The sequence below is a fragment of the Macrobrachium nipponense genome, chromosome 46, assembly GCF_015104395.2.
Source record: "Macrobrachium nipponense isolate FS-2020 chromosome 46, ASM1510439v2, whole genome shotgun sequence".
In the NCBI taxonomy this organism is placed as follows: Eukaryota; Metazoa; Arthropoda; class Malacostraca; order Decapoda; family Palaemonidae; genus Macrobrachium; species Macrobrachium nipponense.
In genome coordinates, this window is record NC_061106.1 from 35,635,461 (window position 1) to 35,653,076 (window position 17,616).

The 17,616-nt window shown below is 39.0% G+C and overlaps 1 protein-coding gene across 1 annotated transcript; it reads right to left on the reverse strand.

Annotated features, from left to right (window-relative positions):
- Positions 1 to 757: 757 nt before the first annotated feature.
- LOC135214900 (uncharacterized) lies at positions 758 to 16,971 on the reverse strand. The gene is given in 9 exon segments (XM_064249353.1): positions 758 to 1,896; positions 2,236 to 2,452; positions 3,447 to 3,524; positions 3,840 to 4,211; positions 4,790 to 5,059; positions 5,773 to 5,890; positions 7,368 to 7,391; positions 7,393 to 7,427; positions 15,169 to 16,971. Coding segments are annotated over 9 exon segments (2,949 nt in total). The 5' UTR covers positions 16,856 to 16,971; the 3' UTR covers positions 758 to 1,748.
- Positions 16,972 to 17,616: the final 645 nt, after the last annotated feature.

Genomic DNA, 17,616 nt, shown 5'->3' on the forward strand with positions numbered 1-17,616 from the left:
CTCTGAGTCAAATAAACTCTTCCACATTTTCCAATTCGAACTCCTAATTCTCAAATGAACACCCCTTTGTTGCTTTCCTGCCTTGTGGCCGCATGCCACCTTTTGTGATCGTCCCAGGCAAACAAATTCTTCATTGAATATCTCATTTAAGCATAGAGTTCCTTCCCCAGTGTGTGTTAGACAAAAGTGATTTATTTTATGTTGAGTTAATCTGGGAACACATTTTTCCAGATTTGCTGAGTCACGTGTCATGTCTCCTCGCACGCAAGAGCTTCCTTGCCGCTAGATAATATCAATTTTGGAAACCAGCATTGAATTAGATGTTGATTTTGGCCAGTTTTTCCATATTGTGAAAGACAGGAGCGATCCAGACATTATACAGCACTCTGCCCACGTGGCTCTATGCCGTGCCTTTACCTCAGGCCATTCAACATTATCTTGTAAATAAGTATAATGTAAATTAATCAGCTGAGTATTCCTGGCGACCTTGACCCTTCCTTTTACAATTATCTAAGGTAAGTCAGAAGTGCTCTATTTTCCACATTCTCCTTCTTAAATTGTCCATTACGTCTGGGACTACAAGACTTGCCCAATACCTAAAAATATATATAATTGCCAGTCACTAAATGCAGTGATCACATTGACTATTTCCATGTTTTATGTGAAAGCATACAGGCAATTGTAAGTGTCGAGTGATTTGTGGTTCTTGAGTAAAATAAGAATATCGTATTTTGTTATACAAATAAAACTTTAAAAATCAGATTTATTTTAGTTTATTACGAAATAACTTATAGACAGGTTTCTTACATATAATACTCATATGCAATATAGTACAGCTATTTACATACATAAAATTTCAAAAGCGATTAATGCCTCAACAATTGAGCGTTTCGAAATCTTTAGCACCAAATTTTTTTTACTTGGCTGCAAAAAAAAAAAAAAAAAAATCTACAACCACACGAGTAAACCACTTTGTACGGAGCTCAGGAAAGGAGGTCGATACACTTTTACACACCTTTAGCACTTTAATTTGTAATACTGAATCTTTACACCTTTGTTTTATCAGACTCCATTCGAAATGAATCCACCTTGCCAGAAGAGAACTTTTAGCCAACAAGGCCCTTGAATTCATCAACAAGTGAGTACCCCCAAATACATTATACATTTTCGTAACTTTAACCAGCTACACATATTTACACATATTGCACTTGACGGCTCATATACATTTGAAAAAAGTCAACAAACTATGGCACCTAATACAAGTTCGAGTAAGCCTAATGTCATTTGACAAATAAAAAAGAATATGACTAGTCTCAAAGAAAGCAAAACACGCCCCTCATTGTTTCATCGTTTCCGTCAAAATCGCCAACCAATATGCTTCCAGATGTCTGGTGCAGTAGATTCAATTAGCTTTTCATTTTCGTTTCGAAATTTGAAGAATTTATCCTCAAAGTCAGAGCCTCCTGAGATGTCTTCATCGTCTTGAATCTCGAGCACTTTTTCAAACTACAGCCTTCTTTGTGAGTCTGGTATCAAAGAGAGATTTGATACATGCCTAATATCTACCGTATTCTTTGGTTTCACGGGTTTGAGAGATGAGCAAAATCGTACAAGAACAATGCGATACATTGTGACCATTTTGAAAGAGTATTTTTTTTATACAATCAACGCGAAAACACTGTACAATAGCGTAGGCAAACATCCCAGGAATGATTGTCTTGACACACCGTCGAACACAGACCAACTCGTTAATGAGACGACGACTGAGAGGAAGGTAAGGGTCCCTGGTTGGTGAAGTTGGGATTCGATGGCTGCCAGCCCTTGGCGTTCTTGCCGAACTTGTACACAAGACGTCTTCCTATGACTGGCTCGAAAACGCCTCCCTTGTAATAGTACCTGAAATTTAAAAGAGAAAGGAGTGTGATAATACATCCGTCACCATTTTCACGAATGATCATGAATTGTTTAAAGGTTGTCAAATTTCACAATACATAGAGGTACGTATAGCAGCAGTATTTAAACGACGCAAAAATTTCTCTCATTTCCGCATGAAAAAAAGTCATTAAACTTAGCCTAACAAAGGATTAATTTACTTTCTGATTAAGAAAATATTTGCAAAATATGAAATCGGGTCAAATCCCATCATAGTTTTGTATGCTGCAGACTAACTGAGAAAGTATTGTGTCCAGGTTATTTACCAAGTCTGAAACCTCAAATTCTTTTCGCTTCACTCACCGCATCGCTCTGCTCAATTTTTCGTAGTTCATGTCCCGGTTCTGCTTGCGCTGACCCCATCTCTGGGCCACTTTGTCCGCCTGGACAAATCTGAACACTCCTTGCTCTGGGTCGTCCCATCGCACCAGAGACGGACAGGTCTCCGGGTCCAGCAACAAATTCCTGATGAATTCCCACAAGCGACCAGTCTTCTTTCTCTTCTTCTTGAGCTCGTTTTCTGTGCGGAAATAACAGGAACAATAATAAAGAAAATAAATCACAACGCGAAATTTAGCCCTCTCTTCGAGAGGCTCTGGGCTACCAACAATATATGTATTGGTCTATCACAGTCGTCCAATTCGACTGGGTGGTATTTATAGTGTGGGGTTCCGGGTTGCATCTTGCCTCCTTAGGAGTCCATCACTTTTCTTACTATGTGCGCCGTTTCTAGGATCACACTCTTCTGCATGAGCCCTGGAGTTACTTCAGCCTCTAGTTTTTCTAGATTCCTTTTCAGGGATCTTGGGATCGTGCCTAGTGTTCCTATGATTATGGGTACAATTTCCACTGGCATATCCCATATCCTTATTTTTATTTTCAGGTCTTGATACTTATCTATTTTTTCCCTTTCTTTCTCTTCAACTTTGGTGTCCCATGGTATTGCGACATCAATGAGTGATACTTTCTTCTTGATTTTGTTGTTATTATTATTATTATTATTATTATTATTATTATTATTATTATTATTATATTATTATTATTAAATACCATAGTAGGATGAATCTTGAAATGGAGAAACAAATCCACAGTTATGTAGTATATGTAATTGAGACTGAAAAGGAAAATCGAACAATTTCCCGAAAGCTTTCTGTACAGATTTATCTTCAGATATGTGAACATATACATAACTGGATTTGTTTTCCATTATCATTATCATTAAAAAGATGGACCCTATTCATATGAAAGAACCCCGTCAGAGGGGTCATTGACTGGAAATTTAAGTGTCCAAAGAATATGGTGTTCATCAGGAAGAAGTAAGAGGAAGTACACTTTTACAAGTACTGTAACACAGCCTAAGAGTTATTTTTTACTGCTCATAAAAGTTCTCTACACAGTACACAATTCCTGATTCTCCGAAGCTGTTAAAATCACCTCAGTATTTTGAGATATTGTAAATCTTTACTTATTATTATTATTAATTAATTAATTAATTAATTCAAGTCTGTCCTTACCTGGTTTCCTCGGTCTCCCAGGTCCCCTCTTCTTGGGTGGCTCGGGTTTAACGACTTCTTCTTCGTTGCTGCTTTGGTCTGGAAATCACGTTCCATAAATCAGTTTCAATCATTTTATTTTCGTTTTTACGACAAAATACGATGGAATGTACTTCAAACTAATATTTGCAATAGATTTTTATAATAAAAAACAAAACTGGTTATTCCATAGCGATAAACGTTGAAATTGTAAATAACTTCGAACAGTTGAGACCTAGGTCTAAAGAATAGACAAGGAATTGTAAAGTTTGAGTGAAATCGCAAGTAAACATAGAACGTTCTCAGACTGAAAGATTGATACGATATGAAACTAATCCTTGTAACCTCATGAGGAGAACCTTGTTTGGAACTCACCTGGATCTGATATATTATCATCCACGTCAAAAGGCGGAGCAGGTGAGGGGGCGTGCAGGAGATCGAAGCTCTTCCTCGACGCCGAGGGGAGACTGCCCAGAATAAGTCGCTTGTTACCGTCATCTAGACCGATCGCTCTGCCGTCGACAGTTTCATAGCGGATTTCGTAGCGGGCGGAGGCGTCGCACCCTACCGGCGAGTCCCTGAATATCACGGGCGGTTGCTGTGGCCGGACTGTTGGGTGGTGATGATGAGACAAGTTGTTGTGGTTCGTAGGATTAAAGAAACTCTTCGACTGGTTGATGAAGTCGAAGGGCGACGTTGCTTCCGGGACTATTCTGTTTTTGTTGATGTCTTGGTGTGAGGATGTTGCTGAAATGAATAAGTAAACATTAAATTGGTGGGATGACACGCACTAACGTTATCTCAATGAATGCAACTTTTGATAAGAATAGTCTTAAAACAGCATAAAAAGAAATTGCGATAAGCAGTTCATAGCCTTTAGAGCAAAAGTGACCTTGAAAGAGTCATTCTATATAAATAACTCACATCAAGAATTTATAGAATTCTTCAGCATCTGATCCTGTTTTGTATGCAAAGACCTTCGTGAAACAATTACATTCTCGTTATCAAACCTCATTTTGGAAGAATAAAGGAAAACTCGCCCTATCGTGTGGAGCTGGCGCAATATGTAGATTTTTTTAAAATCAAATTTTTTACTTTTTTGCGCTGAAATAGAGTACTTATTGGTATCCCAGAAAACATAAGGAAGCATAAATCGTAGGAGGAAACCTTACTCATTCAAAAAGGAAGCAGAAAGCGTGCAGGAGGAGACAGAAACCTAACCCATCTAATAAGGAAGCTGAAAGCGTAGAGGGGAAGCACAGAAACCTAAACCATTCACTATGGCGCCATGACGGCGAACGCACCAAAGGCGTCATGAAACTCACCATGCGCTGCAGCTTGCTGCTGCTGCTGTCTCTTCTCTTGCAGTAGCCTGGCTCTGAAGTTCTGGAACAGGTGGTCCGCTGCCTTCGGCGCGAATCTCTTGAAGTCATCCCGGGTCATCAGGCAGAGATCCTTCCCGGTGACGGCGTTGAGCTCGTAGAAATTGAGGTGCTGTCCCGCGAAGTTCAGTTCCTTGGCGGAATCGAACATGTAGTAGATGACGTCTTGGTGGTTCCACTCTTCGATGAGCTTGTCCTTATAGCCTAGGTCATCTGGAAGAGCGGAAGCAAAGGCGTCAGGTCTGGGATCAATGGCGACAAAACCCTACGCTTCTCAAGGTAAGTGAAACAAGTAAAATAGATATCGATTATTGAATTTAGTTGGAATATCAAAGAAAATACAGGAAGGAAGGCCTCGATGGTATGATCACTTGTTACGGAGAGAAGAACATCATGTTGGAAGACATACAATGGAAATGGAAGTGCGGAGTGGAAGGAAGAAGGGAAGGCCAAGAAAGAGATGGCGTGATTGTGTAGGGGAAGATTTGTTATGGAAAGGTATTGAAGAGAACGATCCACAGGACAGAAATCGATGGAGACGACTCATTCATAACGGCGACCCCATATAAAAATGGGTTAAAGCTGGGAAGAAGAAGATTACTGAATTTTGGCCAAGAAGTGGGACCCATGAAGTCATTCAGCGCTGGAAGGGAGATTGTCAGAGAAGGTTTGAAAGGTGTAGCAGCAGGAAAACATCGCAGTTGCACAATGAATTAATTCTTAGAGCAGGTGGAAAATCAGATGGAAGAAAAGATAATACGAAAGGGGGTACAGCAAGTGGGATGAAACCGGTTGCAGATAGGCAAGCAGCTTGCAAAGATTCCATTGCCTGGATTCTGAAGCACGAATATAGGCTATCAAAGGACGATGATTTTGCTTTTACTGACAGAAATCATTTCAAAACTCGAAGCAACATCGTTACGTACTGTCTATGTCATTCCTAGTCGGATTCGTGGGATGAGGAGCAATGATGTCTTCGTCGTGTAGCCATGGCACTTTCTTAGCACTTGCTGTAGGAGGCTGAAGGGCCACGTTTGGCATATCCTGAAGAAGGGAAATGAACAGAGGGCGTTTAGAATACTTCCCTAAACTAAGCACAGTTTTATACACACACACACACACACACACACACACACACACATATATATATATATATATATATATATATATATATATATATATATATGCTTAAAAAATCACTGTAGATGCACTTAAATTACCAAGGACTTTTATAAATGTGGCATGGAAAAGAGCTAGAAAAACATTTTATTCAACTAACGACAAACTTGAATTTAGTAAGCATAACATTCTAAAAATTACCCTATGATGAAAGGTTTTTAGATATTCCTAGAATTTTAAAGCTTTTTAACATAAATTTTGTTTTCAGTAATATTAATGTCAAGAGTTTAATAATAAAAAATTCTCCTAAAGATCTTCCAGGCTGCATATGTAAAATTCCTTGCAAAAAGTGTGATAAAGTCTATTACGGACAGACCGGTAAATCTCTTTCACAACGTCTCAAACAACATCAATATTCTGTGAGAACTGGGCAAATATCGAATGCATTATTCGTACTATGAGAGATTTATTAGGGGGGGGGGGGGGGGACCATTCCTATTAACTGGAGTCAAGCAAGAGCCTTTAATCCCATGTAATGACACAGTTAAAGGGAATATCATTGAATCTTGTTTCATCAAGTCAAATATAGAAATGTTCTAAATTTAAGTCTTGGTTTATCTAAACTTGATGCTTTCATTATGAAAAAAGTTGTAGATAAATATAAGCAACAAAATTAATATATTCAGTTTTTACATGTTTTGGACTGTAATGGTACTTTGTAAATTCGGTTAGGTTTGTGACTGTGTGATATCCGATAATCCTGGATTATTTCTTTTAATTTTTACCCTTTTGACAATTAACCATCTGGTATTCTTGATCTTGTTTTGTACCTGAGACCTTTCTCTCCAATTGTACTTCATTAACTCCTTGACAATGTCTGAGTAAAGACGAAAGCGTTTTGGATTTCTGACTATCATTTTGTTCCTGGGGGATTCGTTATTTATATATATATTATATATATATAATATAATTATATATAATATGTATGTATATTGTATTATATATATATATATATGTATGTATATGTATATATCATTATATAAAATATATGTTATATTGTATATATTTAATATATATATAAAATAAATGGTATCTATATATATATATATATATGTGATGATCTGTGTATATTTATATATATATATATATATATATATATATATGTATGTGTGTGTGTGTGTGTGTGTGTGGTGTGTGTGTGTTCCAAAAATCTTACTTTTCTAAATGCCTACAGTAAGTTATTCAATAGAGAAATTGGATACCATTTCAGAAAAACATACGTATTAAGCAAGGACCATGGTTGACTAAACGTACTGACAGTTTAATTTGTTTCCCTTTGGGTTACTAAGGAGACACGAATTCGAATATTCTCCGATTGAGAGAGAGAGAGAGAGAGACTCACCCTTAGAAATCCTTGATTACTATAAAATCATCTCTGAGGGCATTCTATTCCTCTGGCCTCCTGTAAAGAAAAGAAAAAAAATATTATTAGATCGATGGTAACTTACCTTTGATTAAAACGATTAGAGCAAAAAAAAAAAAATCGTAAAATTTTTATTAATTAATTGGAATTCCAGTTCCATTTATTGTTTTCAGGCTTGAAATAGTTTCCAGATAATTTGTTGAAAGAAAATGTTTGCCAAAAAATAAGTTTCCATGAAGGATTGTCACTGGATAAAAAATAGGCTCATAAACGGTAACGCCTGGAACCACTCCTACAAGTAAATACAATATATTATATATATATTAATTATATATATATATATAATATTATATATATTATTATATAATATATAATTAATTATATATATATATATATAATATGAACTGTTGTCGTCACTTGGCTCTTTTCCTTACCTTGAATAGGTAGCCTTTCTCACTCATGTTTTGTTTTTATTTTAAAGTTTTGAATTATTTTTAGCTGATATTTTTTATTGGTAATAATTGTACTTTAAACTTTTAAATGTATCAAGTAAAATTTTAATTATTGCAGACTGATGATGTGTTGAAGCAACATGAAACGTTTCGTCATATAAATAAAGCATGCTTCTTAGACTGCTGTCCTCCTGGGACTCCTGAATGTTTTATATATAATATATATATAATATATATATTATATATATATATATATATATATAATATATATATAAAGATAAATGCCACGAAGGAAAAATAAACGAAGGAGGTCTGCAAGACTGCTCAGTAAAGGACTTTTAAAGTCGAAAGATCTTGCAGACCTTTGTTTATTTTTTCCTTCGTGGCAATTTATCTTTATTTATGGGATTATATCACGTTCCTAACTTTCGTGATTCAGTTATATATATATATATATAATATATATATATATATATATATATATATTATATATATATATGTGTGTGTGTGTGTGTGTGGTGTGTGTGTGTGTGTGTGTGTGTGTCTATGTTCATCTAGTTAATTCGAACGAGCTTATTCGGGGCCTCAGGAAAGGTGAAAGACACCAAAGAGTCTGGCAGATATCTGTCTATATTGAGATAATATGATGGAACAAGATCTGAACTAATAATTCGATTCGTGAAAGTTCTGTAGGTAGATAAAGCTAAGCCTAGAGCGCATTCCGTGGAAGAAGATGTTAACCTAGGCCTAGGGCTCTTTTCGTGTAGGAAGCTAACAGTTTATAGGGTGTATCTGGGGACTAAAGAATATCCAATCGGTAAACTAAGGAACGCCATAACTGTTACCTTATACGTACGTAACAGACTGGTGCTACGCCAAACATATTTCTGCATTTAGTTAATTATTTTACCACTTTTCTTTTTTCTCATATTCTAACGAGAACGAGGCTGATGATCATCTGCGAATGATAACAAAACTGGACAAATAATTATAAACTCGAGAAGACTGAGCTTAACAGAAAACGGGTTTACATGGCAGACTATGAACAAGTTGTCCAAACAGATCAAGGTAGAAGAAAAAATCGAACACTGCAGTCAGACAGAGTACTTGACAATGTTTTTAATTTAGAAAATTTCGGCCAAAGGCCAAGAACTGGAAGGACCTACGAGGTCATTCAGCGATGAAAGAGAAATTGACGGTAGAAATGTCTGAAAGGTGTGAAACAGGAGGAAAACCCCGCAGTTGCGCTGTGAAACCATTATTGGGATAAGGTGGTTAGCGAGCAAAAATGAACGGATATACAGTAAAAAGAATGAAAGGGGTTGCAGCTAGGGGTCGAAAGAATGCTGAAAAGAACCTTAAACCCTTTATACTTCGCGAGGGCCACATTCATGGTTCTTGAACTACATTCAAGCCAAAGTGTTTGATTGAAGCTTTCCGCCCTCACGTCCCCACTAGACAACTGTGGTGGCCTTGATGTGTCATGAACTTACAACCAATCAGAGAACCGGTGTTTGTTTTGGTCTAGAGTGCAGGTGCTTAAGGCGGTAGATTTAGTTGCTGTGAGATTGAAACTCGATAGCATCATATTTCACGCAATATCTCGGATTTGGACGCTAAAATCAAGTTGTTTAGCGATTCAGGAATGTTTTGTGCATCACACTATGAAGGTAAATATTTTTGGCAAAGCAATGAACGACTGGATTTCATTCGATAGTGTTTGTTTACAAAGACGATCTCTTGCCAAAATGTTTGTGTTAGCCATTGTGTGGTACCTAGGTAATATTCGTCCGTGTTAATTCTTTAATTCTGTAATGTTCGCATTTCACGCCATTCAGATGCAAATCTAGTCCAAAGTATAACGCTGACCGGAAAAGTTCTATAAAGCAAGTTCATAATTGTTTTCCACGTCTCAAGATCATCATAGAATGAACGTTTCTTGACATCTGGTCGTCATCATGTGAGAGTAGGTTGTCTACGTAAACATTGCTGATTTCGTACCATCTTATGTAGTTGTAAAAGAATGTTTATTGTAATTAAATACTGTTTTGGGGAATAGCTAATATATGTTAGGCTAGGGGTAATTTAACTTGAAAATTTCGGTAGGCTAACACACTACATGCATGAGTAGGCCTAGATCCAATAGGTAGGCTACGCATCGCATACTAGACTATGGTCTTCATTTTCAAAGTAATGGATGATCAGTATTTAATATTGCAAACATTTACAGTATAAGTAATACGGATTAAATAAACGCATTAATCTATGGTTCAATATTATTATAGGATTCTTAGGACTCCATTGAGAGTAAAATAATAGTGTCCTATAACAATTAAATCCTTTTACTCCAATGTGGGTTTTAGTATCTAAGGTTAGGGATGATAGTAAAAGAGGTAGTAAATAAGTGAATGACAAGAGTGAGAATGTAGTACTTTTGACAGTACTAGTGGAAAGGCTTATGGCCTATAACCTAGCGATAGCGTAGCATCCAAATTGAGCCATTCTATCCATTTTCAGGTCTACCATTTTGCTAGTTTTAACCTTAAAACATATTTGTAAAAGAATAGTTTCTAATATGAAAATCAAAGGATTAGATGCGTCAGTCAAAATTTAGATGAATAATTAATCCTTAATCCGACCACGAACCTACAGAAAAATTACATAATCTATTTCTTTATTATTTTTAAATTTTATACTTGTTTGTGATGAGTATACGTATACTTCATTTTATAAGTAGCCGCATTTCCAACATCTGTTATGTAAAACTTGGAGGGAAAAAGTGGTTGGGCGACAATTGATATGTTGGCCATCCCCCAACCCCGGAATATAAAGTGGACGATATCCCCCCACCCCCTCAGATGACACCCATTAATCATGCCAAGTGTTTTGCTCCAATTTATATGTGTGTTCATCATTGATGAACACATATAAATAAGAGTAAAACACTAGGCATCAAATGAAAGGATATTGGATATTATGTACTTTATAATTTAATACTCATAGCACTACTTAAAAACAACTGCTATGACAATTTATGGTCAAAATGGATGGAAAAAAATGCACGAAAAATATTGAACAAATCTACCCCAGTTTTGTCAGTTTCTCTTTCCAGATCCTGAGTATTTAGGATTTTTTTTTAATTGCATCAGAATATTCAAAGCATTAGCTTTCTATTGATATATAACTTTGCGTACTTTAGAGTAGTTCTACATGTCTGAAATTGAGAAGAAACCCAAACATGAAGAATTGGGCGTAGCATCATTATTATATATACGTATATCAGTTAGGCTACAAATTATAAGTCCGGGGTATAAGGGTTGAGTAATGCTTATAGTGCACCGCATGAGGGTGTACTGACGGCACTACCCACCCCACTACTGGCTAATTTCGTGGATCAAGTCTGGAGTTAACCTAAACCTTAGATAATTGAGCGTACGGATTCGATAGTTTAAAATGTGACAAATTTTGAAAAAGAAACCCACAAAATTACTGTGTGCAACGTGTTTACGTATAAGTATTCACATTTTATTTTACTCAACACTCGAGTACTTTCAGGCCCTATCTGTGGCCCTTTTTTGAAAGTACTCTTGCGTTGAGTAAATTAAGATGTAAATACTTATAAGTAAACACGTTACACAGTAATTTTGTGGATTTCTTTTTAAATCTTCTGAAGAAAACTGAAAGTTTTTATGTGACAAATTTTTAAATCATACACGGTTAGCTAAAATAAATGGAGGCGGTGGATTGCGGATGAAGTGGCCGAAATATAAAAGGCTGACAATATGGAGATAGGTAAAAGTGGTTAAAAAAAAAAAAAAAAAAAAAAAAAAAAAAAAAAAAAAACTAACTATAGGTGAAGGGCTAGTTCATCACAATATATCAAGAGGTTTTGGGTCTTGTGCAATAAAGCCCTACCTGTTATCGTCCATTTAACGGACGATAATTGGTTGAGAAAATATGGGTTGCTGAGAAGTGGAGCGGGGGAAGGAGGAAATGGGAGTGGATAGATGGTGTGAAGGGTATTTGAAAGGAAGGGGCCTTGATGTCCAGGAAGTATGGAATGGAAGACAAGAGTGGCGCAGTGGTCTATGAGGCAGCCAATTAAAGTGAAAGTTTAATGCACTGGGGTTCATCCACGAATTTGCACCGTAACTGTAGCATTTAAATTTTCTTATATTATTCTTGGGGAATATAATAAACAAACATACCTTTTCTAGTTATCTTTTCTTAGTATCCTCACGTACCCCTGTTACTGAGAAGGAATCGTTTTCACCTTATGGCTGCATATCGTAATCTCAGGTGATCCCAGCATCAAGAACTGATCGACTGGTTTGATTTGCTTGACTGATTCGACCAAAACCGGTGAAAACGATGAAGACTTAAATGACTGGTCAAAAAAGACCATCGGGAACACTACTGATGACTTCTTTTTAAATTGTGTAAAATGATTCTATATTTTATTTTTTCCTTTCATTATAAATATTCATTTATATGTTGCCATCCGAAATCTTAAGACAATGTCTGACTTTATATATGCATGTATTTATGTATATGTATGTAAATATAATATATACGTATATATATATATATATATATATATATATATATATATATATATATATATATATATATATATATATATATATATTTATCAAGTCAGACATTGTCTTGCGATTTCAGATGGCAATATATAAATGAATATTTATAATAAAAGGAAGAAATAAAACGTATAGAATCATTTGCCACAATTTAAAAAGAAGTCATCAGTAGTGTTCCCGAGGATCTTTCCTGACCAGTCATTTCGGTCTGAATCCTTTTCACCTGTTTTGGTCAAATCATTCAAGCAAATCAAACCAGTCGATCAGTTCTTGATGCTGGGATCACCTGAGATTACGATATGCAGCCATCAGATGAAAACGATTCCTTTTCAGCAACAGGTGTTACGTGATGAAACCTAGAGAAGATAACTAAAAGGTATTGTTTTTATTTTTTCAAATAATGTCAGAAAATTCAAATGTTAGTTACGGTGATCTGAAGTCAATGGGTCGCTCTGTTTTTTTTATCTTCCGCATTTGATTAAATAATAATAGCAATTTAGTTTTATTTTGAATGATAACGTCGCTGCGTTTTCTGAACAGCTCTCCGAATCGAGGCCAGCGCCAGACCAACCAAAGGCACCTACACGTAGACCTATCTTGAAGAAAACGGCTGTTGCCAGGGGCGGACATATTGAAGGACAAACCATTCTAAAACCTCCTTGGCACATCAGAACATGCAAACTCCGTATGCGTCAGCGCTTAATAACACGATTTTTTTTTTTTTATCAAAATAAGCTTAGTCACGGTATTTCAACAGAAACGAGAATAGCTTAACAATCCTATATGAAAACATGGACGAATGCAGATGTTAAATATTTGGGGATGAATTCTGTGCAGGGCAATACTCCTGAATAGATATGCAATGATTGCTGCCTGAAATAACGCATAATTTGGTTTAAATGGCTTCACTATACCCATATTTACTCGTTTATGAATAAGACAAACCAAGATACAGTCTGGCGTCACGTCTCGCTCCACTGGTACTACCTGCTTTCTTGGCGACAACTGTTGTCCCATTGACCACTGATAACGCTAACACTGGTTTGCTCTGGTCATCTATACTTAAAATTTGTGCACTTCCTGTTGTCCTAGGTCTACGAGTTAATCATTGCGAAGCAATTGAAATTTCGCTGTCCGAAACCCTCCATTCCATCTCATTCAAACGTCACGTCACTGACGAGGTGCTACTTACTTTTAAATCCCACAGAATTTCGCCGAGCACGTAGATCTAACTCTCCTTTGTCGTACACATCAAACGCATATTACAGTAAAGTATGTCCAGCTTTTCAAGCACCGAACATTAAAAGGATAAGACTAATGCTGCTCCAGTCTACGACGTCTTCATTGAAGCTACAGGCCGCACATTTACGCGAGTGACTCCGATGAATCCGAATGAGCCGATTGGCTCCGGGAACATTCTCTCGCACTGGCCGAAGTCCCCGTTTCCCCCTCTCCCCTTCCCCGCCACTGATAAACCTCCCCGTTGATTCGATTACAATCGCTATCTGTGAGGTTATCGTGAGCTCTGGGTTTCTAGTACCTAACCAGTAATGTCAGTAATGGTCTTTTCTTTATTTGTGCGTGTTCGTTTACCAATAAAAGTGTTCTTATTCGAGTAAATTAATTTTTGTCCGTTTTTCCTTATTTACATTCTGCACGGGGGATGGCGGGAGAGGGAGGCGGAGTTGCCAACGACTTATTATGAGTAAGGTAAATGATGATTAAGTACTAAGCTCTAATTCGAACATGAACGGCGATAAATAAAAATAAATTACATTACCCTTTAAGAAAACCCGTATGTTTCGTTTATTTTTCGTGACATCTCGGATATACAGAACTTTCAACCGCATTGGCAACTACGTACTATCTGGCTTCCCCAGTGCCGTGAGGTGTTTGGGATCACATTATGTAACTTTATTTGTTTTTGGTCAATTTTTTTTCTCATGGAAGGTAACGAGTATGATTGAACCAGGAGATTTTCCGGTTAAGGCTCTGTACGTAAAGTGCATTCTACCCATGATCTAGGAATTATATAGGAGCTTTCTTCACCGAGTTTGCTGACGCATTAACATGGTGTGTTACCCCCTCCCCAACCAGCCCCCGCCCCAACTCTCTCTCTCTCTCTCTCTCTCTCTCTCTCTAGTGTGTCATGCGGAGACATGCACAGGGTCACATGACACGGCGGCAGATAAGGTACTGTATGAAAACATGTTTTATGTGTCAACTTTAATTAAGACTGTTCAGAAGTAGGAGCGCCATAAGAAAAAGTATCTTGAGATGAAATTCGCGTTCTTGTTGCTCTCTTCTTTATCTGGGTTTGAAAATCGACTGGGGTACTCAGCCTTCCTCTTCAAAGGCTCTTTGCTAAAAATGTTTACAGCATTTTTTCTTTACTCCAATCGCATTCTCAATAGATATTTGGCTTTTGATAATAACAATAGTAGATTATTAGAATAAACCGGCCGGCTATTCTAAGGTGGATTGCTCGTGCAAAAGGGTGGGTGCGGGGAGGGGCGGAATTACTGTTACCTAGGAAAGTATTTCGTAAGACGAACCCTGATAAACATACGCAGAGAGAGAGAGAAAAATACTTCATAATTCAAATATCTTTTACGAGAGAGAGAAAAAAATTTAGCTCCTACATATAGCTAAGGTATTTAACAATCTGAATGTCATAGATGAGAGAGAGAGAGAGAGAGAGAGAGAGCGTGTGTATGTGGCTATTATTACCTGAGTTACTTGCACCTGATCCGTCCATGGGGTAAACGAGGTAGACCAGCTGGACCTGTAGAGGGTCGTTCGCTTCGTCGTCGCCTTCAGCTTTCAACTCGTCCGGCCGCATGATCACGAGGGGGGGAGAGGTGTCGCTGCTCCGGTGCCTTTTCTTCGCCATAGCCGACTGCAGTTCCTCTGGGCGGAGGACCAGAATTTCGTTGGGCGATCTCGCGTCGGGTTTTGGGGACTTCATCAGAGATGACCCTCTGGCACGCTCTGTAGGATTCTGGCCCGCGTGGCTTTCCATTTTTGGGGTCTGGTGATGGTAGCCCTCTTGGAGCGAGAACCCTCTCTCCTGCCTCTCAAACTCGATGTGTAGATCTTTCAGAATGTCTGCTGGGCGTCTCTTCGCTGGCGAGTGATCGCCGTAAGAGATGTGGTCATCGAAGGTGCGCTTTTTGGCCCTTGATCTATAAATAGAGTCTCTGAGAGCTGTCAGTACGCTCGAGTGGCTCTTCGAGTGACCTCTAGATCTTTCCATCATGTCTGACGAGGTGGGCGTGACAGATATATCGTTGACAGAGGTGCTCATGGGTACGTGCTCGTCAAACGTCGCGTAGGGGCCCATGCCCGAGGGAGAGTCACGATGAGGATTCGTCATGTCAACGAGGTTTGACGGTTTTATGTGTTGCTCAAACGCTGAATCGGCCGGCGTCTCTTTCTCCCTGCTGATGTAGTTATTTTGAACCGTCATGTTCATTCCAGGCCCCACGACTTGCACCACGAATCTGCCGTTTTCGTCAACTGTGGCGTCGAGAGTCGAACCGGGCAGCGACTGAAGAACTTGTTCTGACAAGGAACCGAGGTCATTCTGTGGCGGGTCGGTCACTGCTGGTGTCAGTGAGGTGTACTGGGGTTCGTCCAAGGAGGTGAGGACCTCCACTTCGGATGATATCACTGGCACTTCTTCCGTCACTTCGGTCACTTGCAAACCGTTGGTGACGGGTATCTCGTCTTCCAGGAACACTGGCCATTCTCCCAGGTCTGCGTTGCTGACATCGACCTCCTCACCAGTCATGCCCTCTTCGTTTGATATCTCACTGGGAATTCGACCTTCCCCCTGTCGGGAGACTTTCTGCTCGGGCATCTTATCGTTAGCAGTCGCATCTGTAGTCATGTCAATGGGAGGAGTGTTGATTTCTGGTGGGGTGTCCTTGTTACCCAAGGCCTCGTAGGAATAAGCGCCTTGCTTGTGATATTCGTCCGGTTTGGTTTCGAACATCTCAAGGGCCTGCTGCGAAGTGATGACGAGATTATCATCGTCGAGAGCGAAAAACGATATGTCCCCGAATCCGTCGTTGTCCTGGACTTCATGCAAGGCTTCGTTGTAGACGTGAAAGGCGTTTTTCGCGCAGGGCACGTCGCTCTGATGGGCACTGGCGTTTGGAAACTTGGCAGTCTTGCTTTCGGCGCCCTGTTGCTCTGCTTGCGCTTGTTGGTTGAGATAGTGAAGGTCAGTCGAAGATTCTTCTGGTTCTGCCGTTTCATATTTGAGCGGTAACGTCTGGGCTTGTTGCTGTTCGTGGGCGGCGCACGACGAAGAAGGGGAAGTGGGCGAATACTGGGGCACATCAGGAGACGGTAACTGCTGGACCTCATTGACAGCCGCTACTGCGGCGCTCAGTATCTGGTCTAATTGCATGATGAACGTTCAGTTTCTCTCGAATGATTTTTTTATCGTTTTTATAAAATCCGCAGAAGAAAAGGAAGCATAACAAATCAACTCACTAGTTCAAGTTTCCCCCGGTCTTCTCGCAGTCACTGTTCAAACAAGCACCCATACTTAAAGTATGTCGTTGGCAGATTTGCCTTTGATCTGTGTGTGACAGATGTCTTCTAGTTCAATCTCTCAGAGGACGACGCCGGAGAGAGGGAAAGTGTCTTGCCAGAGAAAGTTGTCAAACCAGCAACAATTCGAAAATCGTCAAGAAGGAAACGGAGCTACTGCCGAATCAGTCTCGGGAATGGCGGGTGTTACGGAGCCAGGTGATTCCTCTCCGTACACCTGACGGCTTCGGTGTGAAGCTCCCATTCAGGTGTGACCGTCCTCGCGTTGTCTGGCCTTCGGGCCGATGGGAGGTACATTTAGGATCCCAGCGTTTCCTACGACGACCAATTTCTGATATCCTCAACTTTCGTCAAAAGTTCTGTTTTGTAAACGAATTCCACACATTTGTAAAGGTTATGATGTTCATCCTTTTTTCTTATTTTTGGACTTGGCCCTGCGTGAATATCCGAATCCCGTCGGAGGACCTTGCCACGAAGTCTCCTATATACGCGCGGTGGCATCCTTTCCTTCCCGATTCGAGAACCCCAATCGGAGGAGAGCGTTCGGGGTATACCTTTCCTTGGTACAGGGTCACTGACTTGTCCGTACCACCGCTACTACATCATTTATCAGAT